The sequence below is a fragment of the Capra hircus genome, chromosome 4 (genome assembly GCF_001704415.2).
Source record: "Capra hircus breed San Clemente chromosome 4, ASM170441v1, whole genome shotgun sequence".
NCBI classification, from domain to species: Eukaryota; Metazoa; Chordata; class Mammalia; order Artiodactyla; family Bovidae; genus Capra; species Capra hircus.
The window spans coordinates 16,919,054-16,944,658 of record NC_030811.1 but is presented as its reverse complement, the minus strand read 5'-3'; the positions used below and the strand labels follow the sequence as shown (position 1 = coordinate 16,944,658).

Sequence of the window (25,605 nt, the reverse complement as noted above, 5' to 3'; positions counted from 1 at the left end):
TTTACACCTTTCCTAGAAAATTTCCAGTTCATCTTCCTCCCTCCACCATACATCCTTCTCCCCTCAGGCCACAGCCACCTACCTGAGTAGTCATTTAGCTGTAAATAAGCCCCAAGATCTGAAAGACACCAAACTTAGGACTCACCTCTCAGCGGCAGAGGACACAGCACGGTCTGTTCACACTTACCTGTGTCTAAGAACACCCTCCTCCCAGCCTAGGGTAGTGCCAGTCTCATACCTTAAAGCCAGTGTCCGGCAGGGCCGAGCGATCCCAATGGTCAGGAATGTTCTTTAGGCCTTGAGAATTGATGCTGCTACAAAATGTAAAGAAAAACACTTAGTCTGTTCTTAGACATAAGTAGGCCTCTCAGAGGTGCCTCCAGCAGCCTAGGCCATCAGTCTTGAGTCTCAGCATATCATCTATAAAGTCAGGGAGGAGGCAAGGAAACACATAAGCATGCTCTCCACCATGGGACAGCACTTCCATCTTGGCCTGTGTGGTCAAAACCAATCGGGCACAAAGGATCTGTTTCTCACCTGCCCCCTAACTCTGCCACATAAGGGAGAGAGCATTATGACTAAGGCTGCACACATAAACCCTCCCCATAATTTTATAAAATTCAAAGAGCATTGAAACTTTCATTAAAAACAGCCTCAAGGCTTCCCTGGTGGTGCAGTTAAGAGTCTGCCTTGCAATGCAGGGAACATTGGTTCGAATGCCAGTCCAAGAAGATTCCAAATGCCATGGAACAATGAAGCCTGTGTCCCACAACTAATGAGCCCATACCCCTCAACTACTGAAGCATTTGGGTCCTAGAGCCTGCACTCCACAAGAGAAACCCACGCACAGAGGAGCCCCAGCTTGCTACAAAGAGAGAAAGCCCACATAGCAAAGAAGACCCAGCAGAGCCAAAATTAACTAAATAATTTTTTTAAAAAACAGCCTCAGTGAAACTAACACAACACTATAAATCAACTATACTCGAATAAAAAACAAATTAAGTTTAAAAAAACTCAGCTTCAATGGTGTATAGTTGGCAGAACTATATATGTTTACATAAACATATGTAATATTTAAAAACATTTTTTAAAAATATAAAATTGACGTCAAAATTCACTTGGCAGTAGAAATTTGACTTGAACTGCTAAGAGGCTACTTGTGGTCTCTCTCCTCCCTTCTTAAAGTGACTATGCAAAAATATTAACATGTTTCATTGCATGGGTCACATAATACAAGCAGCACATGCTCTTTTTAAAAATGAAATAAAAACTGAGTTCTAAAAAACATGTGGACCAAAGGGTTTAGAAATAAGGACTGTGAAACTAACTCCAAATCACTCCTAGTCAGTTTCAGAAGGCTCTGTTCTTCCCACAATAGATCTACCTTCTGTTTCTGCTGGCACGAGATATGTACCTTCTTCCTAAGCCTCAAAGAACTCCCACAAATAACTTTCCTAGGAAAATGGCACAGTTTAAAAATAACTTAAAAAGGTCCCACAAGCAAGAATCAGCCAGAAACAGACCCATGTAGATGTAAGATGCTAAAATTAGCAGGCAGGTTATAAAACAACTGCCTGCTAATTTCTTTCTATGTTTAAAGAAATTTAAGACCAACTTTAAAAACATATGCAAGGAACAGAAAACTATAAATAGGCCTGGAGGATTTGGAAAAAAAAACTGTAGAAATGAAAAAAAAATCTTTGAAGTTCAATGGATAGGCTTATTAGCAGATCAGACAATCTAAAGAGAGGTGAGCTGAAAGGTAAGGGCAGTGAAATTATCCAGAATGTGGGGCAGAGCAGTGAGAAGATGAGCAAGGAGAGGAAGAAGCCAAGATGTGGAGAACACAGTGAGAAGGCCTGAATCTGGTCACAGCCAAACTGAAGTGCCAAAAAGACAATATCAAGAACAGGGTGAAGGCAATTTTCAAAGAGAACTAACGACACGCAACAACCTAGAAATTGAAGAAGCACAAAGAATCTTCAACAGGACAAATAAAAATGCTTATCTAGACACACCAGAGTGAGAGTGCATGATACAAAGACAAATGGAAAATCTTAAAAGCAGCCAGAAGGGGAGGAAAAAAAGTGATTCTGGCAAAAAGCTTCAGTTAGACCAACAGCTGACTTCTCAGAAACAGCAACGGAAACCAAAGGACAGTGGAGTGATATCTTCAATGTTCCAAGAGAAAAAGAAACAAGTAAAACATCTATACTTGCATAGATCCAATGTGGAAATCATATTCTGTGACCCCACTAACTGTGTAAATAAAGCATTTCTTTCTAAAACCCACCCACACTAGAGTCCCAGTGGCCATGGAGGACCAAGCAGACTCACTTGCTGGAGTCATGACCACCAGCTTCCGTCACACAGGATAGAGGGAAGCACCATGCACTTTCCTGCATCAACATGTGCAAGAGAGTAAGAGGATCCCAATCCCTCATGTTTTAGTCTGAATCTCACCAAAATGACCACTCTTATTTCTGACATATGGTGTCTGCCATGGTCCCCTGAAAACAAAGTAGAGTAAGGACTAAAGAGACCCAGTTTTAGAAAAGAGACAGGTTTTTCTAAACTGTACCAAGGGTAGGCTCTGGATAGGGAAGGAAAGAAAAAAAGACGTCCAGGACTTCCCTGGTGGTCCAGTGGTTAAGAATCACCTTCCAATGCAGGAGACATGGGTTAGATCCCTGGTCGGGGAACTAAGTTCCCATGTGCTCTGGGGCAACTAAACCCACGTGCCACAACTACTAGGCCTGTACACATACCATAATCAAAGATTCCACATGCTGCAACTAAGACCTGACAGTCAAGTAAAACAAATATTTTAGAAAAATGATATCCAGAAGTAGGATCACTCATCATTAACCAAAACTAAATCCAGAAGCAATCCAAAGAGAAGATACAGATACATTTAACTAAATGATAAATATTTCTGCATGGTAAAATACTTCATAGACAAAGCCAAAAGGCAAACAACAAGCAAAGAAAAAATACTGCAACTTACATGACAAACTAAGGGCTGATATCCCCAACAGAAAGAAGACTCAGTGTTTAAGAAATATACCAAAATGTTGGCTGAAGAATGAACAAAAAGACAAATGGTCCCCAGAAAAAGAAATGCAAATGGCCCTTACATGTTAGGAAAGAATATTAAACCTCACTCATAAGAGAAAGCGAATTAAATACACTGAAATATCCTTTCCCACCTTTACTGAAGAGCTTGATGACTTCTTCTGTTTTCACGGCTGAAGGAAACAGGCACCTCACACATTCTGGGGTGAGTGTACAAGGTTAAACCCACAAACAGGAACTTGCATTTACCATCTAGGACTCCAACCTGATGGCTCACCTCCACAACTAACAAATAGCACATACAGCACACATTCTTTGTGGTATCATACTCATACTAGCAGATCACAAAAAGGCAAGCATTTCTCAAAAGGGGACAGATTAAAGCATGGCAAATACACATGATGGAGACTCATGAAGACAGAAACAGAATTCAGAAGACTTCAATTAACTGAAAAAGAGTAATTTCTTTTTCTCCCAAATTTGTATAATACTCTAAGTGAAGCTTTCATGGTGGTTCAGATGGTGAAGAATCTGCCTGCAATGCAGAAGACTGGGTTTGATCCCTGAGTCAGCCCTAGAGAAGGAAATGCCCAATCCACTCTGGTATTTTTGGCTGGAGAATTTCATGGACAGAGGAGCCTGGAGGGCTACAGTCCACGGGGTTGCAAAGAGTTGGACAAGACTGAGCAACCAATACACATACTGAAGTGATCACCACAGTTAAGTCTAGTAATGAAGTATTAAGTGAAAAACAAAAGGTACAGAATAGTATAGATAGAACGCTACCGTTTATTCAACAAAAGAAGACACTTTTACATACACTCATTTGCTCATTTTTGCAAAAAGAAACACAGTAAAGCTAAACCAAAAATTGATGAAAATGGTTGCCCACCAAGGAAACAGTACAGAGATATAAAGAGGAGAATTCTAACTACTGAGTAGATCTTTTCACAGTTTTGACTTCTAAATCATGTTTTACACATAGCCAAAAATAAATTTTATTAAGAAAGGGAGGAAAGAAGGCACAGCTGGCTTCGAGGAAACAGGGAGGGGCAACCCCAGGAGGTTACTGCTAGACTCACAGGCACTCTATGTGCTTGGATTGATAATACCTTTTCCCTCTAGCTTCTTTAAATGGCCTTGCCATGCTCCACAAGTACAACCATTGAAGTCCATATGTGACATCTTAAAATAAGAAACGGAACCACTCTCAGTCCTCTGTGAAACAGAAATGAGCCAGATTTCTCCAGCTAATGGAAGAGGCAGTCCGCTTGACAGCAGCACTGGCTACAGTCCTGGCCTGGGCTGTCACACATCAAACTAAATGGGCACTGTGGTACCTCTCGCCATCCAAGCCACCATCCCCCAGTAACTGGCAATGGGGGTTGGAGAGAACTGACCCCTCCCCCAGCTCCAATCCCAGCCCACACGCCTCATACCTAAAACTACCAATTCAGAGTTGTCTGATCAGTGCAGAGCTCACAAATTTGTCCCCGTCAGCAGCAGGAGGGCCCTGCTCCTAAATGCTCTTAAGGCCAGGCACAGCCCTACCGGCTTCTGGTAGTCTGATATGTAAGGGAGCTCACTCTGTGGATGAATTTGGCCCACTTGTGCCTGCAGCATCTGCTTTTGGTATTTTTAATATTCCATGATATTCAAGTATTAAAATAATGGAGTTTTGGAGGCGTATTCCATTATTTCAACATTTACAAAAATTCAAGTCTGTCATTTAATTATTCACTTGGAAAGACAACCTGATAAGCTAGCTTCAAGTCACACTGGCCTGCAGATCACAACAAGCAGCCTTGTAGTCAGCTATCCCAACACTGCTATCCATAAGGATAATTCTTTCTCTGGTCCAATGCCTTTGCAACTAGTGGAATATGTATGCCAGTAATTAAACTGCTCTAGATGACTCTGAAGTGGAATTGCCATTCATACATAACACAACTGGAGGACAAAGAGGAACTTTAAATGCTTTATCAGAAACAAAAACCACAGTTTGCTACCAGTGGGGAAAAAAACCAGCCCTGAAAAACGGTACTGATGAACCTATTTGCAGGAGAGGAACAGAGACACAGAAGTAGAAAACAGACTTGTAGACACAAGGATGGAAAGACAGGGTGGGACGAAATGAGAGAGTAGCACTGACATGTATACACTACCATGTGTAAAACAGATCACTAGTGAGAATCCGCTGTGGAGCACAGGGAGCTCAGCTCTGGGCGTTGTAATGACCTAGAGGGGTGGAATGGGCGTGGAGGGAGGTTCAAGAGAGAAGGGGTGTATGTACACATACAGCTGATTCAAAGTTGTTGTACAGCAGAAACCAAGACAATGTTATAAAGCAATTATATTCCAGTTAAAAAATAAAAACAAACATACAAACAGAAAAACCCAGAGCTGTTCAAACAGATATCTTCCAAGTCATAAAGCAAAAGATATAATCACTTGAAAATGGAACCAGAGAATTATCAGAATTAGATTATTATTATTTCTTCACATTCTCTAAGTTATGTCTAAACTAAGTAAGAACTTTCTGGTTTCTGGAAAAATCTGCACAAGAATACCTTCATGTCACAGTAACACCAATGGCAATCTTAAAGGTAAAACATCTAATTAAGTGATTTGGGGAATATCTTTTCCTTTCTGTGTGTTTTGCTTATCATTTAATGCTTTGTTAATTGTATCTGTATCATCATTAAAACAACTATACATCAAGCATTTACCTTTTTATAACTTTGTTAAATATTATACCTTTATAACACATTTTTACTTGAAGTATGGTAAATATACAGATTTTTGCAATTCATGAAGCCTCAACCTTCTTACAGATCACTCATATAAACAGCAGCACTTTGGTATTAAGTGAAAAGTAAAGTAGCTCAGTTATGTCCGACTCTTTGCGACCCCATGAACTATACAGTCCATGCAATTCTCCAGGCCAGAATACTGAAGTGGGGAGCCTTTCCCTGGGATCGAACCTAGGTCTCCCACACTGCAGGCAGATTCTTTACAAGCTGAGCCACAAGGTAAGGCCGGTATTAAGTGAAGGAAAGTACAAATATACTCAGAGGGCAAGGCATAGGAAATAGAGACAGAGTGCCAGGGCATAAGACTGCAAGCCAGCTAACCCTCTTGGTGCTATAGCCAGTCTGAGTAGGTTTAGTATCTGCAGTTGGGCACATATCAGCTGATACACATATTACATGACAAATTCCCTAAATGCCACCTACCAGGTTTGCTTCATCTTCACATCTTGGGGAGACACATATTTGGGTCTTCGGCAAACCTTTCTAACTGTGCCATAGATCACGTTTTTCTGAATGAAGGCTGGTGAAAAAAAAACACAAATATACACACAGGACGGCAATGCTTTATAAACACAAATTAAACAGGTTGTAAAGCTAATTCAAATGTTAAAGCCCACAATCAGTCTGTTAAAAATAAGGCAGTTTTACACATTTCAAATATTCATAATAGGTATCTGTAGGAGACTGGATTTAATGAATAGATGAATGATTAGTAATTGACAAATCAATTATACATGAGTGCTTTTAAATTGTTCCTTCCAATCTTGTTTAAACTATTATTTTGCTCAGCAATTTTTCCCAGCTTGGATATATCAGCCCAGCCTGAGACCAAATTACCACATCTTGAGCCAGTGGGATTTAGAGTTAATATAATAATTTTACGAGTAAAGTTTTACTTAGTTTGACTAAACTTACTCAACAGCAATATTTCTCAACCTTTTAAAACCTGTATCGTCTTTAATAAATGAAATTCTTACTCTATGCCAACCCGCAAGATTCTTATATTCATCCTGAGGGCAGGGAGAGGAACCTGTCTTTCAGGCTGAAAAGTCATGAAACCTATAGATTACATGTCCCAACCACCAGGAAATCTCTGTCAAGTCTTACTTTCTGCACATAAACAATTTATTTGACTTGAAAAACTAATTCACCCTACTGCATTTAAGCATATACCCTGTGATCACCTAGGCGTGTGTCCCTCATGCCAGAGTCCAGGTAGTCAAGAATGGGCACTCCCCGGCAGTCCCCAACATTCTGATCGGGAGACCATACTCCAGACATGGCTACCACAACCTCCTGAGTTACCCATCACTTCGCCTCTCACCAATACTCTGCTAATTAACTTACTTAAACAGGTTTTTCACTAGTCTGTTGACTAGCATTGCAATGACTCTTAAATAACCTTTTATCAGTTCAGTTCAGTTGCGTCCAACTCTTTGCGACCCCATGAATCACAGCACACCAGGCCACCCTGTCCATCACCAACTCCCAGAGTCCACCCAAATCCATGACCATCAAGTCGATGATGCCATCCGACCATCTGATCCTCTGTCATCCTTCTCCTCCTGCCTTCAATCTTTCCCAGCATCAGGGTCTTTTCCAATGAGTCACCTCTTCACATCAGGTAGCCAAAGTGTTAGAGTAGCTTCAACATCAGTCCTGCCAATGAACACCCAGGACTGATCTCCTTTAGGATGGACTGGTTGGATCTCCTTGCAGTCCAAGGGACTCTCAAGAGTCTTCTCCAACACCACAGCTCAAGAGCATCAATTCTTCGGTGCTTGGCTTTCTTTACAGTACAACTCTCACATCCACACAGTTCAGTTCAGTCGCTCAGTCATGTCCGACTCTTTGCGACCCCATGAATCGCAGCACGACAGGCCTCCCTGTTCATCACCAACTCCCAGAGTTCACTCAAACTCAAGTCCATCAAGTCAGTGATGCCATCCAGCCATCTCATCCTCTGTCGTCCCCTTCTCCTCCTGCCCCCAATCCCTCCCAGCATCAGAGTCTTTTCTAATGAGTCAACTCTTCACATGAGGTGGCCAAAGTACTGGAGTTTCAGCTTTAGCATCATTCCTTCCAACGAAATCCCAGGACAGATCTCCTTCAGAATGGATTGGTTGGATCTCCTTGCAGTCCAAGGGACTCTCAAGAGTCTTCTCCAACACCACAGTTCAAAAGCATCAATTCTTCAGCACTCAGCCTTCTTCTCAGTCCAACTCTCACATCCATACACGACCACTGGAAAAACCATAGCCATGACTAAACGGACCTTAGTCGGCAAAGTAATGTCTCTGCTTTTGAATAAGCTATCTAGGTTGGTCATAACTTTCCTTCTAAGGAGTAAGCGTCTTTTAATCTCATGGCTGCAATCACCATCTGCAGTGATTTTGGAGCCCCAAAAAATAAAGTCTGACACTGTTTCCACTGTTTCCCCATCTATTTCCCATGAAGTGATGGGACCGGATGCCATGATCTTTGTTTTCTGAATGTTGAGCTTTAAGCCAACTTTTTCACTCTCCTCTTTTACTTTCATCAAGAGGCTTTTTAGTTCCTCTTCACTTTCTGCCATAAGGGTGGTGTCATCTGCATATCTGAGGTTATTGCTATTTCTCCCGGCAATCTTGATTCCAGCTTGTGCTTCTTCCAGCCCAGCGTTTCTCATGATGTACTCTGCATATAAGTTAAACAAGCAGGGTGACAATAGGCAGCCTTGATGTACTCCTTTTCCTCTTTGGAACCAGTCTGTTGTTCCATGTGCAGTTCTAACTGTTGCTTCCTGACCTGCATATAGGTTTCTCAAGAGGCAGGTCTGGTGCTCTGGTATGCCCATCTCTTTCAGAATTTTCCACAGTTTATTGTGAGCCACACAGTCAAAGGTTTTTATAGGTTAAATTAAAAGGTATTCAAGATACGTGAATGGGCTAAGTATTTGTGAGACCTGTTCCCTACGTCCCTCGAACAGAGTAAAGCATGTGGCCATCTCCCTGATTTACCGTTAAAGAGGATACACTAGGCGAAGTCCTAAACAAGCCCTGACCATGGGGATTCTGCCAACCGATACCAGCTAACAGACATCAGGATTCTGCCTCTGGAGTCTTGGCATTCGCCTTTAGTGACTGTTCTATGACAGGAGTCCCTGAAAGGACAGAGTCAAGTCTTCCCTGATGCTACAGAACTAGTCATTTGACCTGCTGTGTGTGTCTGTGAAACGAACTTGCTTCCTGATAAATATTTGGTAAATAAATCTGAGTGGCAGACTGCCGTCTGAGACTTGCTTTTACTCTGCCGAGTAGTGACGTTATGGAGGGAGAAGTTAAGTCACCTGAAACTTCTGTGGCTACTGTCATCTACCAACACACAGACCAAAGAGTTTTGCCCACCACATGAGCTTGGGGCAGTCTGCAAGAAATATGCTTTTCTTGAGTTTGCAGTAAACTCAGTGTGTGTTCTTCCCCACCCTCATCTTGACTATTCTGTCCCCTGGGGCAGCTGCCTGTGTTGAGAGGCTGCATCTGACATTTCTGATTTGTTTTGATAGTGTTGAGATACTTTAAAGAAATATTTCAAACTGTGATCAGCAGCAGTCAGATGGGTGCTAGTTGTATAGACTTGATCTTCAGGCCAGTCCCAACTTATTATTCCATAGATTTCTCACGATCCCCTTGAGTGCACTTGTGTTTTATCAGACTGTGGATTGTAAAACCACCTCACACATGATTGATGCTTCCCAGCAGATACTGAAAGCTGTAAGCAGTTCTCACTGTAGAGTAGAAGAAACTTTAAGGCTCTTTGCACAGGCACATCAAGGGGGCAGCGATTCTACCTTAACTAAAATTACAAGTACTACAAAACCACAAGCAAAACTAACTGGATAAAAGTAGGCAGATAAGAGTGGACTTAGGATAATTCACCAAAGACAGTTTGCTGCCCTCCAAACAGATGGTCCACAAAAGTAAACAATAAGCAGTGCTTAAAGTGCTGTTTAAAAGTGCTTAAAAGGAGGTCCACTTAATTTCCTTAAAAAAAAGAAGGCTGAAAACTCATAAGGATTCAGAGATTAAAATGTAAACTTCAAGGCAAAACTGAATTGGTCATGGATGAACTGATAAATCCATGTGAAAATGGCTTGAAAGAAGCCACAAGAAACCGAAACTAAAGGAAAAAAAAAACACCACACCTCACAAATAAGTCACTGGAAGACCTGACCAAAGGGTGCTTGGTCTGCTTCTGTCTGTCTGTCAAGGCAAGCAGAACAAGCCATTAAGGCCTGGACTCAGGCTACCACAAGCAGAGCACCTGATAATCCGCTTCACAGCAATTTTCAGCTGACGTGTGTGTCTACCATGTGTTTCCAGCCAGCCACCAGTGCTGAAGGCACCTACAGAAAAGCGGACGTGGACTCTGCAGCTGGGAGCAGGAGGAAGAGCAGCACAGCAGAGCCACTGTGACGTGTGCTAGTGACTAAAGTTAATCCGTGGACACAGGAACTTGCCCGTGCCCAAAGGACCCTGCTCCAGTGCTGCCTACACCGCCACTGCCACAGGCTGATGCTACCTGTCCCTCCACACGGGGTTCCCGTCGCCTGCCATCTACCCCAGGCAGCTCCCCCTGCATCCTGCTGGCTGGCTCATTTGTTGACGGGTCTATTCTACCTTCTAGATCTACAGCACTTCAGAACAGGGACCACTGCATCCTCTCTTTCCTGGCCCTCAATGTGTGTGCAGAGTTTCTCCACAGGTAAGACGGAAAAGGCAGAGCCAGCAGAAGATCAGGCCCTACTGGGTGAGTGCAGTGGATCAAGAAATACCTTCTCCCAATCTCACCCTGGCCATGCCACACAGCTTGTGGGATCTCAGTTTCCTGACCAGCGACTGAATACAGGCCAAGCAGTGAAAGCCCAGACTCTTAATCACTAGGCCACCAGGGAACCCCAGGAAGTACCTTTGAAGTCTAACTCATATGTGTGCTTTCCTGCCTGGAACCTCAGGGTGGCTGCTTGGGGGTTAGACCCCGGGGCACAGTACGCCAGGTAGGCCTTCTCCAAATCACTGCTGGTGACGCTGGTCACAGGGTGATCCATGCCCTGTGAAGGGAAAGCCAGATAGATATATGGTGAAGGCAAGAAGACAGACACTGGGGGCCATCCACACACCCTGCAGACAAGCCCACAGTGGATGTCCGTGTCCTGGGGGAGGCAGACGAGAGGAGCTGGGGGTGGGGCTGTGGTAGGAGAGAGAGGCACAGAACAAGAGCCAATAGGACTGCCTGCTATAAGCTGCTCAGGAAAATGGAAGACAGCCCACGTGGGCCCAACTAACCTGGATAACCATGACGGGAGCAATGGAAGAGAGGGTGTTCAATTACTTATAATGGATAACACAACCCTTCAAGTGCAAGTGAACTCACAAACGCTATTTCACTGAGGGCCTGAGCACCGCAGCCTCTTCTGTCCATTGTTTTGGCCTCATCCCTCCCACTCCTGACCAAACCCAGGGCCACACTAGAGAGGCTCCCTGTACAAATCCAGGGAAGATGGAAGAAATCCCAGGATGCTCGGGGGGAGGCAGGTGGGGCAGAAGATGGATGGAGCAGTGATGCAGGAAGGCTGGCACTGGAAGAAGAGGGAAGGAGGAGGGCACAAGTCATCTGCTGAGAGTGCCCACGTCCACCTGGCCAGCGGGTACAGAGTGGCAATACCTCTGTATTTCAACTGGCCAATGTCCTTCTCCTGAGGGCCTGCTATGCACAAACACTGTCCTCAGCCAGGGGCACGTCAGTGGCCAAAGCCCCCACAAAGCTCACATTACAGAGTTTCCAGAGAAAAAAACATTTCAAATGCAGTCAAGAGCATGAAACTAAAGCTTTAACATAGCCTCTCACAACCCAGAAAAATACAAATGTCTATTAGACCACATAGCCCAACTGTCATTTGGGAGAAGCTGTCACTATAGAAATGGTGACCTCCCTACACATGTATCTCTACAGATAACCGGGGCGGGGTTGGGGAGCTCCCTCTAATCTTGATTCATCTATGAACATCTCTGAATAGTTGACAGCAGCAGTTACTTGACCCAGATACCAAATCAATAGCTGAAACAAGTTAATTTCATATACTTGTCCACCTTTTGTAAAGTGACTACTATAGATAAAGCTAAAAGCCAGCTCTGAAAAGCCTTAAGCTTTATTCCACAGCTACATAAACACTCCTGCACACCCAGGCACTCGCTCTGGAGCTACCTGTTCAACAGTAAGAGAGACATTTTTCTACCCCTATTTAACAAACTATGATATCACTACAACCAAAATTACTCAGTCCTCATGAACTAACAGATAGCTAACTGTTCCAAGATGTGACCTCATACAAATGAACTCTAAATTATCCAGTTCTGCCATAATTCCCCCAAAGCAAGCAAGTCATAAGGGGACCTGGGGATCTTTGGCTCTGTCAAGGGCTCCCTGGAGCAGTTTTTGTGCCCATGTTTGGAAAGACTCCTCCATCACGGACCCACAGGAAGAAACACTCCCACACTTTCCGTGACACTTACTTGTCGTCCATATTCCTGCCAAGAGCCAAACTCATCAGTCCAGTACCAAACCCAGTTGGTGGTGAGGATGAAGTGTGGAGGTTTGGTGACCGAGGAGGCTGTGGAGAGACGGCGAGCCTGGGTGGCACCAAACTTCATGGTGTCAAAGTTCAGAAAACCAATGAGAAAGCTACTGGATGTCTCAGTGCACGTGACCCTGCAAAAGAACACAAGAAGTAAACTGAAAGTCCAGCCACATGAACGTGGGCGCTTCAGCTTCTCTCGTGGTCTCTGAGTCACTTGGCTGAAATATGTGAACATACATGGGACCTGCACATTTAAAACAATGCATCAGGGTGGGAGGGGACTTGCTTTAAGATCCATTTTGCTGTGTGAAAATAATAAAATCACAATACTATGGAAAAGAGCCCCTGGAGGAGACAATGGCACAATACTGGAGTGACAACCCACTCCAGTATCATTGCCTGGGAAATGCCATGGAAAGAAGAGGCTGGCAGGCTACAGTCCATGGAGTTGCAAAGAGTCAGACACAACTGAGCAACTAAGTGCACAAACACACACACACTATGGAGAACCTGTTATCATGACATTCCTTTCATTACACAAAAATGCTAGGTAAAACAACTTTTTTAAAAATGCATTGCTGAGCTGACAAGAAACAAAAATCCTTAGAAGCCAAAAATAGTTAATATACACTGAATGTATGTGGGCTGGGCCAGTCCCCCTACTAAGTACTTTATACATTTTAAGGGATTAAGTCGTCATTGTACCAAAGCTGCGACTTATCCCCATTTTCACAGATGTGAAAATAGAAGCCCAGGGAGGTTCAGAAACCTGTTTGAAGTTAAACTGCTAATAGACGGCAAAGATGGGGTTTAAGTTAAACAGTTTGGCAGAACAGCCTGCACTCTGAGCCACCACAATCTACTCGCTTTCCAAATGCTGTACTGCCCCAAGAGCAAAGGGAAGGTCTGTAACTAGTGAGGTGAATGAAAACTAAAGCCAGTGGCTGTCCAAAGGCAATGTCAGTGAGTAATGACAACAGCCCTATTTTCAGTGGCAATGAGGAAACAGGAAACAAATGTAGAATCTGAATATGGTCAAGGGTTAAATCTCCAAAGAGATATTTCAGCATAAAATCATGATTCTAAAAGACTACACATCCTTAGTGAAGGGAGCTGGGAAAGGAATCTGCTTTGCAAAGGAAGTCAGCAAGGAAATTTGCCTATGTCAGAGTTGGCTTTGGAAGGAAAGGAAGAAAACTTCCACTGAGAACTCATAAACTGCTCACACCTCAAGGAAGTTGATTCACACTTCTTTTGTGAGAATTAAATTTAGAGATCCATAGTGGCAGTTCCCATAGAAGCAAACACAAATCCTCTCTGGAAGGAATTCACCTTCAACTCAGGCCTCAAAAGAATTTCTATAATGCTGAAGAGGGTATAAAGAGAAGAGAACTCTCCTACACTGTTGGTGGGAATTTAAATTGGTACAGCCACTATGGAGAACAGTATGGAGGTTCCTTATAAAACTAAAAACAGAGCTACTATATGATCCTGCAATCCCACTCCTGGGCATGTATCTGGAGAAAAACATGATCCAAAAGGATACATGAACCCCAATATTCATTGCTTCACTGTTTATAATAGCCAATACATGGAAGCAACCTAAGCGTCCATCGACAGGAATGGATAAAGATATGGTGCATATATATATAGATATATATGAATATTACTCAGCCATTAAAAAGAAATGATGCCATTTGCAATATGGCATTATTCTGGGTGGATGGACCCAGGGTGTCATTCTGAGTGAAGTCAGTCAGACAGAAAGAGAAACATTGTATGACATCCCTTATATGTGGTATCTAAAAAGAAATGACACAAATGAACTTAAAGAACAGAAAAAGACTCACAGACTTAGAAATCAAATTTATGGTTGCTGGAAGAAAGGGACAGTTAGGGACTTTGGGAAGGTCATGGACATTGCTGTGTTTAAAATGGATAACCAACAAGGACCTACTGCATACACATGGAACTCTACTCAATGTTATGTGCTAGTCTGGATGGGAGGTGCCTTTGGAGGAGAATGGATACATGTATGTATGTGTGTACAAATATATATATACACACACACACACACACAGCTGAGTCCCTTTGCTGTTCACCTGAAACTACAACATTGTTAGTCAGCTATACCCCAATACATAATAAAAGATTTAAGCTTTTAAAAATTTCTACAGATAAAGTTTCAGCAAACATGAGCTTGTAATCAAATAAACCAGAAACGAGACACCATAAGCAAAATTCAGCAAAAACAGTCCGCTAAAGACAATAAATATTAAGAGTTGTTGGATATAAATATACAATATGAATAAAGTGTTTTTTAAAGTTAATATTGAGTATCAAAAGTATGAGTACAGATTAAGAAACTATAAGAATTAAGCAGATAAAATTTGAAGGAAAAAACAGAATCTTTAGAAGTAAATAATTATAATTTTAAAATCACAGTAGACAGGACACAATTCATCTCAGACAAGGCTGAACTGATGAACTAGGTAACCAACTGAAGAAATTTCCCTGCATACAGCACAAAGGATGACGTGAGAGAGAAGTCAAAAGACATAAAAAATAGAGTAAGAAGATCTTAATATATGTCTAATTAGAAGTCCAGAGAAGCAATATTTTTGAGGAACTTTCAGAACTGATTAAACATAAAACCTCCCACTCAAAAAGAATGAATTATAAATAGACTAAATAAAAATAAATACACATATAGACAGATCTTAGTGAAACTGTAGCACCAGAGTCTGACTGTATGTTTATCAGAGAGAAAAAAAAACAGATTACCTACTGTAATGTGTTGAACTATATCCTCACTCGTGGCAGCTGAAATGTGACCTCACTAGGAAATAAGGTCTTCTCAAATATAATTAAGATGAGGTCATACTCAAGTAGGGTAAGCCCTAATCCCATGACTTGGTGTCCTCATAAAAAGAGAAATTTGGACACAAAGACACATAGGAGAAAGCCATGAGACAAAAAAGAAAGAGATTAGAGTAACGCAGCTATAAACCAAGGAATGCCAAGGAATATGAAGGACTGCCAGCAACCACCAGGAGCTAGGAAGAGGCAAGAAAGATCTTCCCCTGGCGTCTACAGACAGAGCATAGCCTTGCTGACACCTTGACTTTGGAATTCTAGCCTCCAGAAACATAAGAATAAATTCTTGCTCCTAAGACAACAAGTTTGCGGTCATCTGTTATGGCAGCACCCCAGCCTCAGGCCAAACAATGTATTTATACTGATACCTAACTTCTAAATAAGCAATGGAAGCCAGAAAACAATGGAATAATCTTTGAAGAATTGAGAGAAAATACCCAATAAAACTATTTTTCAAGAATGAAGATGAAATAAACACTTTCAGACAAACAAAAAACACATCTTCCACCAGACTCTCACTAAACCAACTTCTAAAAGATGAATTTAAAAGAAAATGATCCACAAGGAAACATATGAACAAAGGATTGTGTGCAAAAATCCAAAATGATAAATGTCTAAATTTAAACAAATACTGACTATATAAAACGATGTTAATTTCTAACTCCTGGGATTAAGAAAATAATAGAGCAATTTATACAACACATTTTATATGCCTGGCATTGTTCTGAGCGTTTTACACATTAATTTTTTTAATTCTCAAAATAATTAATCCTTTAATGTAGGAACTATTATTTTTATATCATTTTATCATTCTTTGGTTTTCCTTGTGGTTCAGCTGGTAAAGAATCCGCCTGCAACGCAGGAGACCTGGGTTCACTGTCTGAGTTGGAAAGATCCCCTGGAGAAGGGAAAGGCTACCCACTCCAGTATTCTGGTCTGGAGAATTCCATGTGGTCACAAAGAGTCAGACGCGACTGAGCAACTTTCACTTTCACAACAAAATTCAAAGTATCTGTTACTATACAGCCTGACCACAATGCAATTCATTTAATTTTAAATTTAAAAATTAATTTTAAAATATACTTAGAAATAAACCATAGGTCATCTAATCTATGGGGTCAAAAGAGGACAAAAGTCTGTTCCTCTAAAAAAGGAAAAAAAGAGTAATAAATCTCTGCAAAACTGATGAACAAAAAAGGGGAGAAAAAAAGATTAAAAGTGTAAACAGGGAAAAAATTAAAGATGGCATAGACACTAACAGGGATATTACAAGTAACTTTATGACAGTGTATTTTAAAATAAATAAAATGACCAAACTCCTAGAAAAAAAAATCAACTTACCAAGTGACTCAAGGAAAAACTGAAAACCTGACTGGTCCTATAATAATTGTAAGACATTGGGTCAATAGTTTAAAATCTTCCCAGGAATTAAACATCAAGACTAGAAACTTTTAAATGCATAATCATTCAGGAAAAAAATAACTCTAATTTCACATGGCCTTTTGAGAATAGAAAAAATATCCATCCCAATCTCATTTTTATGAAGCTAGTAATTTCATAAGATAAAAACCAGGCATCGTTATACTGTACATCTGTAACTTACATAATACTGTACATCAACTATACTTCAATTTTAAAAAACAGGCAAAGACAACAGGAAACAATTATAGACCAATCTTATTCAAACATAAATTCAAAAATCTTAAACCAAAGAGTGGCAATCCAAATTCACCATTGTGTGTGTGCGTGTACGTGTGTGTCTACATATGCACAGGCATGACTTAGGCCTGGGAATGAAATGGACTTAACATTAGAAAATTAACGTAAATCACTGCATTAACAAGCAAAACAGAACAAAACATAGGCTTTTAATGCAGAAATTGTACTCAATAAAATTTAATTTCCATACACAAAGAAAAACTCCTGGCATATTAGGCATAAAATCAGAATTGATTAGCAATGATAAAGGTTCCAAACATTCACATATGCTTAAGGGAAAACATTTTAAAATTACTCCTTTCAAAATTAGGAAAAAAAGAATAATCTTCCTGTTATTATCACTTCTGTTCAGCATGAGGAGTCTTAGCCACTATAATAAGGCAATCAAAAGAAATAAAATTTTTAAAAATTAAAAAGGAAAACTTAAGACTGCTATTCACAGATATTAATTTCTAAACATGTATCAAGTATATCAAGAATTATACAGATAATTCAAATAAATTATCAGTAGCTAAGATATTTCAGTAAAGTTTCAGGAGATAAGGTAGAAAAGTCAACTGCCTTTCTACACATCAGCAGGGAGAAAATAGACAAAAAAATTTAACTAGGGATGCAATGAAATGTTCCCTTGGTATCTCTAATTTTCTTGAAGAGATCTCTACTACTGCTGCTGCTGCTAAGTCGCTTCAGTCATGTCTGACTCTGTGCGACCCCACAGACGGCAGCCCATCAGGCTCCCCCGTCCCCGGGATTCTCCAGGCAAGAACACTGGAGTGGGTTGCCATTTTAGTCTTTCCCATTCTGTTGTTTTCCTCTATTTCCTTGCATTGATCACTGAGGAAGGCTTTCTTATCTCTCCTTGCTATTCTTTGGAACTCTGCATTCAGATGCTTATTTATATCTTTCCTCTTCTCCTTTGCTTTTCGGTTCTCTTCTTTTCACAGCTATTTGTAAGGCCTCCTCAGACAGCCATTTTGCCTTTTTGCATTTCTTTTCCATGGGGATGGTCTTGATCCCAGTCTCCTGTACAATGTCATGAACTTCATTCCATAGTTCATCAGGCACTCTATCAGATCTAGTCCCTTAAATCTATTTCTCACTTCCACTGTATAATCATAAGGGATTTGATTTAGGTCATACCTGAATAGTCTAGCGGTTTTCCCTACTTTCTTCAATTTGAGTCTGAATTTGGTAATAAGGAGTTCATGATCTGAGCCACAGTCAGCTCCTGGTCTTGTTTTCGCTGACTGTATAGAGCTTCTCCATCTTCGGCCGTAAAGAATATAATCAATCTGATTTCGGTGTTGACCATCTGGTGATGTCCATGCGTAGAGTCTTCTCTTGTCTTGTTGGAAGAGGGTGTTTGCTATGACCAGTGCGTTCTCTTGGCACAACTCTATTATCCTTTGCCCGGCTTCAATCCATACTCCAAGGCCAAATTTGCCTGTTACTCCAGGTGTCTCTTGATTTCCTACTTTTGCGTTCCAGTCCCCTATAATGAAAAGGACATCTTTTTTGGGTGTTAGTTCTAAAAGATCTTATAGGTCTTCACAGTAACGCTGAAGCAGCTGAAGTTTCAGCTGCTTCTGCGTTACTGGTTGGGGCATAGGCTTGGATTACCATAATATTGAATGGTTTGCCTTGGAAACAGAGATCATTCTGTCGTTCTTGAGACTGCTTCCAAGTACTGGATTTCGGACTCTCTTGTTGGCCATGATGGCTACTCCATGGGATTCCTGCCCACGGTAGTAGATATAATGGTCATCTGAGTTTAATTCACCCATTCCAGTCCATTTTAGTTCACTGATTCCTAGAATGTTGACGTTCACTCTTGCCATCTCCTGTTTGACCACTTCCAATTTGCCTTGATTCATGGACCTGACATTTCAGGTTCCTGTGCAATATTGCTTTTTACAGCATCTGACATTGCTTCTATCACCAGTCACATCCACAACTGGGTATTGTTTTTGCTTTGGCTCCATCCCTTCATTCTTTCTGGAGTTATTTCTCCACTGATCTCCAGTAGCATATTGGGCACTTACCAACGTGGGGAATTCCTCTTTCAGTATCGTATCATTTTGCCTTTTCATACTGTTCATGAGGTTCTCAAGGCAAGAATACTGAAGTGGTTTGCCATTCCCTCCTCCAGTGGACCACATTCTGTCAGACCTCTCCACCATGACCCATCCATCTTGGGTGGCCCCACACAGCATGGCTTGGTTTCATTGAGTTAGACAAGGCTGTGGTCCATATGATCAGATTGGCTAGTTTTCTGTGATTATGGTTTCAGTATGTCTGCCCTCTGATGCCCTCTCGTAACACCTACCATCTTACTTGGGAACATTTCATGCAAAGGAGGGTACAATAAAGGGCAGAAATGGTATGGACCTAACAGAAGCAGAAGATATTAAGAGGAGGAGGCAAGAATATACATAAGAACTGTACAAAAAAGAGCTTCATGACCCAGATAATCACAATGGTGTGATCACTCACCTAGAGCCAGACATCCTGGAATGTGAAGTCAAATGGGCCTTAGGAAGCACCACTATAAACAAAGCTAGTGGAGGTGATGGAATTCCAGATGAGCTATTTCAAATCCTGAAAGATGATGCTGTGGAAGTGCTGCACTCAATATGCCAGCAAATTTGGAAAACTCAGCAGTGGCCACAGGACTGGAAAAGGTCAGTTTTCATTCCAATCCCAAAGTAAGGTAATGCCAAAGAATGCTCAAACTACTGTACAATTGCACTCATCTCAAATGCTAGTAAAGTAATGCTCAAAATTCTCCAAGCCAGGCGTCAGCAATACGTGAATTGTGAACTTCCAGATGTTCAAGCTGGTTTTAGAAAAGGCAGAGGAACCAGACATCAAACTGCCAACATCTGCTGGATCATGGAAAAAGCAAGAGAGTTCCAGAAAAACATCTATTTCTGCTTTATTGACTATGCCAAAGCCTTTGACTGTGTGGATCACAATAAACTGTGGAAAGTTCTGAAAGAGATGGGCATACCAGAGCACCTGACCTGCCTCTTGAGAAACCTATATGCAGGTCAGGAAGCAACAGTTAGAACTGCACATGGAACAACAGACTGGTTCCAAATAGGAAGAGGAGTACATCAAGGCTGCCTATTGTCACCCTGCTTATTTAGCTTCTATGCAGAGTACATCATGAGAAACGCTGGGCTGGAAGAAGCACAAGCTGGAATCAAGATTGCCGGGAGAAATAGCAATAACCTCAGATATGCAGATGATACCACCCTTATGGCAGAAAGTGAAGAGGAACTAAAAAGCCTCTTGATGAAAGTAAAAGAGGAGAGTGAAAAAGTTGGCTTAAAGCTCAACATTCAGAAAACGAAGATCATGGCATCTGGTCCCATCACTTCATGGGATCGGGAAACAGTGGAAACAATGTCAGACTTTATTTTTGGGGGCTCCAAAATCACTGCAGATGGTGATTGCAGCCATGAAATTAAAAGACGCTTACTCCTTAGAAGGAAAGTTATGACCAACCTAGATAGCATATTCAAAAGCAGAGACATTACTTTGCCAACAAAGGTCCGTCTAGTCAAGGCTATGGTTTTTCCAGCAGTCATGTGTGGATATGAGAGTTGGACTGTGAAGAAAGCTGAGCACCGAATAATTGATGCTTTTGAACTGTGGTGTTGGAGAAGACTCTTGAGAGTCCCTTGGACTGCAAGGAGATCCAACCAGTCCATTCTAAAGGAGATCAGTCCTGGGTGTTCTTTGGAAGGACTGATGCTAAAGCTGAAACTCCAGTACTTTGGCCACCTCATGTGAAGAGTTGACTCACTGGAAAAGACTCTGATGCTGGGAGGGATTGGGGGCAGGAGGAGAAGGGGACGACAGAGGATGAGATGGCTAGATGGCATCACCACCTTGATGCACATGAGTTTGGGTAAACTTCGGGAGTTGGCGATGGACAGGGAGACCTGGCGTGCTGTGATTCATGGGGTCGCAAAGAGTCGGACACGACTGAGAGACTGAACTGAACTGAGGGATGCAATGCACAGTATAATTAACTATAGTTAATGATGCTATATAGCAGTATTTGCATGTTGCTAACAGAATGAATCCTAAAAAATTCTCATCTCAAGAAAAATAAAGGTATTAAAGAACATTTAAATGAGTCACTATATTATGATGTCAGTTCTCCCCAAACTGGTAATAGACAATGCAATTTCAAGTTAAAAAAAAATCGCAGCAGTTTTTTTTTTGTGAAAACCAACAAGCAGATTTTTAAATTTCTCAAGAGGAGAAAAAGACCAAGAGGTAAGACAAACTGAAGGAAAACAAGGTGGGAAACTGCCTTACCAGATGCCTAAACTTACTGTAAAGCTCTTCTACATGAGACAGTGTGATACTGATAAGAGACCACAGATCAATGAAGCAGAAGGGGCCAGAAAAAGCAGGCTAACTCAACACCTAAGACAGACAGCAATGAAAACAGGTGCAAAAGAGATGGCCTACTTACAAAAGTAGTACTTGGCATCTAAGTCTGAAATTAATGTATAAAATACATTACATTTTGTCAAATCTGACTCAGTTTGGGTGGGTTTAAAAATCGACTGACTTCTGGAAATGAACAATGTAAGACCGCTGAACAACATGAATGTATTTAATGTCACTGAACCTTACACTTAAAAATGGTTAAGATGGTAGGTAAATTTTATGTCTGTTTCATCACAATCTTTTCTTTTGCTGAGTAGAGTTTAACATTTGGCAGGGGATGTTGTTCTTTTGTCCATAAGATACAGAGGTGAATTACAAATGTATTTTTTAAAAAATCACCTGAAATACTTCTCTCTCTCTCTCTCTCTCTCTCTCTATATATATATATATATATATATATCCCAAATATATTTTGGCTCACTTTTCTCAGTTTGGTTATTTTGGTGTTTTTTCCCCACATGGACGATTTTTGAAGTCTTTACTGAATTTGTTACAATATTGTTTCTGTTTTATGTTTTGGTTTTCTGGCCACAAGGCATGTGGGATCTTAGCTCCCTGACCAGATGGAACTTGTACTTCTTGCCCTGGAAGGTGAAGTCCTAACATTTGGACTCCCAGGGAAGTCCCTACCTCACTGCGATTTACTTTTTAAATATTTTTTTATGTTTTTAATCTTAACTTGTTATTTATTTTTTAATGCTTTACTTGTTTTAAAATCTTTCATGCTGGAGTGTGTTGGTTAACAATGTCGACTTAGTTTCAGGTGCACAGCAATGTGATTCAGTTATATATAAATATATATATACACACACACATTTATCTATTGTTTGTCAAATTCTTTTCCCATTTAGGTTATTGCAGAATATTGAGCAGAATTCCCTCTGCTCTACAGTAGTTCCTTGTTATCTATTTGAAATACAGCAGTGTGTACATGGCAATCCCAAACTAAATTTTTAATTGAATATATTTTTTGAAGTGGTCTTTGGAAATTCATCTGCATAAGAATGAAACTGGACATATACTCCATCACAGGCAAGGAGAGGTTAATGCAGTCTTTAAAATGTTAAGAATTTTTGAAGAAAATTCAGGACAATTCTTTGATGGTCTCAGGATAAGGAAGAATGACACAAAAAGTAGAAACCCTCCAAAAAAAATGAAAAGAAAAAAACAGTATAAAACCATAAAGAAGAGGATAGAAAAATACTTCCCTTCATTAACAGATATCATAAGCTGACAGGAGGAGTTCATTTATTTTCAATATATACTTAATACCCAGACAGTTGAATTCCAAAACTAAGGAAAAGCACAACCTTTCCCCTCAACAAAACAGGCAAACTACAAACACAGACATTTCACAGCAGAGAAAGCACAAGTGGGCACTGAGGAGACACCTTTCCTCACAAGGACTCAAGGATATGCAAACAGAGACCTCACTTTACACTGAAGACTAGAAAAGCGCAGATATCAGACTGCACCAAATGTGAGAGAGCCACGTCATTACAGACCGCTAATGGGGGTAGGAAGCGGTAGTCACTGTGGAAAACAGCCTGGCACCCGCCAACAGAGCCGAGGAGGGACCAGCCTGGCTCCCAGCTGGCTCATCCCCAACACCTAACCCACAGAAGCACACGTGAACACATAAACACATGGGAACCGTCCAGAGCAGCTCCCTTCAGACCAGGTTCAAGGACAGGCAAGACTATCTGTGCTGACAGACGCTGGAATAGCAGTGGTTTGCAGCGTGGACACTGACTGGAAGAGGGCTGGAAGGGGGGCTTCTGGGTGATGAAAATGGTCTACAGCTGGATCAGGGCACTGGCTGCACAAGTTATGCCTTCCTCAAAATTCACTGACCTATATGCTTAGTAGCTGTGCATATCACCAAGTATCCATTTTAACTTAAAAAGCCTCAGAAAAGGAGAGGAAGAGAAGGGGGAGACTTAGATAAGGGCTGGCTACGTGAGCCACTTAATCTTCCAAAAGGGGGATAATTTGTTTCACATACTTTACCAGCATCAGGTTGCACATAACTGTACCCTAAGCACAAATTTATTTTACCCACTCAAAAAACAGGCTCAAATTCTCTTCTTGGCAACATATGTTCCAAGGAATCCAAGATACAGTAAGCATTTGAAAATAAAGTTACTCAACACTTCCCCTTTTACTCTAAGTGAAAATTCTAGAACATACGTAGAAAAGTAAAAAAGACTGAATGATAAACAGCAGTTCAGCTGCATGACTTTACAGGCAAAGGCTAAAATTTCACAAATGACTACTTCTTGCTTTTCTAGACTAATCACTGAGGATATATTTACGTGATCGATCCCAGCATCAAATAATTCAGAACTTACTTGGTACCCCTCCCTCACTCCTCTCCCCATAGCTCCTCCCTGAAAAGAGGAAGATGAGGGAACAGAGGCATCAACCACCAGCATGACCATCAGTCCTCAATTTCCAGCCCAGAGCCTCCGCTTGTAGACCAGGTAGCCTGCTTCATGTATGTGTGTGTGTCTGTGTCTGAAGCCCATCAAAACTCAACCCCACTGTGTCTAAACTTCTTATACTGCACACAAAAGCCCATGCACAAACAGACACAGATGATGTATTTCATACCCGTCTCTTGCAGGATTGCTATATGCCTCTTCAATAAGCTCCATTTTGTGCAAATCCTTCCACTTGCCTCCATCTAAGACTTGCCATCGATATGGCAAGTGGAAATGAACTTTACTGCACTTATCTGAAATAAAAATATAAAGAAGTAAGCACATTGGCAGCACACAGCATGGTCTAGCCCTGTGGTTCCCAATGGGTATGGTGCTGCCTGCTGACCTGGCAACATTTTAGCAATCTGTGAGGGAGCCTTTTTTAATGAAGTCATACCTGAGCACTTAGATACTGAATTTTATTATACACACTTTCATGTCTCCCTTTTTAACAGGACATTAAACACATCAAACTTATATTTTAAAACTGTGTGTTGGTAGGTTACATTATGTATGAATTACATTTCACGAGAGTAAAGCAGCTGATCACAAGATGGTCAAAGCTACCATCCCTGCAGGGGGCAGTCTGTCCATGCATTATTGCCATGTATGTGACATCTGGATGGAGAGCGATCACACCAGAAATGGAGGCAGGTTTACCTCTACTAGAACCATCCCAACCCAAACAGGTCCTACCACAGGTGGGTCAGCAGCACGGTTCCAGTCTGCCTTGATCTTCGTGCCTACCAACATGCTCGCCCCTTCTCAACATACCCAACTCCTGGAATGTATTATACACATGGCCTGAGTCTGTGGTTACCAGCCAACTGCTCCCACTGCCTTCCCTGTGTTCCTCAGGTCTGTCCCTCCTAGTACCTCCGGCCTGCTGTGCCTTGGCCAATGCCAGCAGCTCACCTGGAACGCTGCTCACACCCCCCTATACCTGCAGAGGTTCTAGTACATCCTGATGGAGGAATGTTGTGAGAGGAAAGGGAGAAAAGAAGTGCAATGGGAATCTCCACACTCTTGATACCTGAAGGATCTATATACTATTAAGTAGAAAGATACACAGCTGTGGAATGCCTCTATTTGGGTGAAAAAATAGAAGACAGGATTAGATATCTTCTCACTAAATACACATGTGGGAAGGGGAAGACTAGGTGGCTGGGCACAAAGGTATGAGCAAAGATTTGTTTTGAATTTTGAAATGAAAATATAGTCCACAAAAATCAAACATCTGTATCATTTGAAAAAAGGTACAAAACAGTGTGCATAGTGACCTTGTACAAAGAGAGACTAGATATACACTTCTGCTTGAATAAAATCTTTACGGAAGGATATTCAAGGAACTAGTAATAAGGGCTGTTTCTGGGAATCTTGGTGCTGGGAAAAAGGGGTGTGAGGAAGACATTTCTTACTGTCTTTTGTACATTCTTAATTCATCTTTCAAAGTAATAACAATGAAGTCTGGCTAATTTGACACCTGTCAAAGATGTGAATAAAGAATATTGAAAACTATTACAAATCAATAATGAGATCAAACAACCCCATA

General features: G+C 41.3%; 1 protein-coding gene across 2 annotated transcripts in view; it reads right to left on the bottom strand.

The window, feature by feature from the left end:
* Positions 1-25,605, bottom strand: part of PARP12 (poly(ADP-ribose) polymerase family member 12) — a 44,877-nt gene that overhangs the window by 4,969 nt on the left and 14,303 nt on the right. The window contains exons 5-9 of one of the 2 annotated variants that reach the window (XM_018046870.1): positions 24,184-24,307; positions 12,440-12,635; positions 10,836-10,977; positions 6,312-6,408; positions 239-311 (exon numbers count right to left, since the gene is read on the bottom strand). In XM_018046870.1, coding sequence (XP_017902359.1) covers positions 239-311; positions 6,312-6,408; positions 10,836-10,977; positions 12,440-12,635; positions 24,184-24,307 — 632 coding nt within the window. Of the gene's footprint in view, positions 1-238; positions 315-6,311; positions 6,409-10,835; positions 10,978-12,439; positions 12,636-24,183; positions 24,308-25,605 lie in introns of both variants that reach the window. The other variant, XM_013963533.2, reaches the window with a different exon arrangement.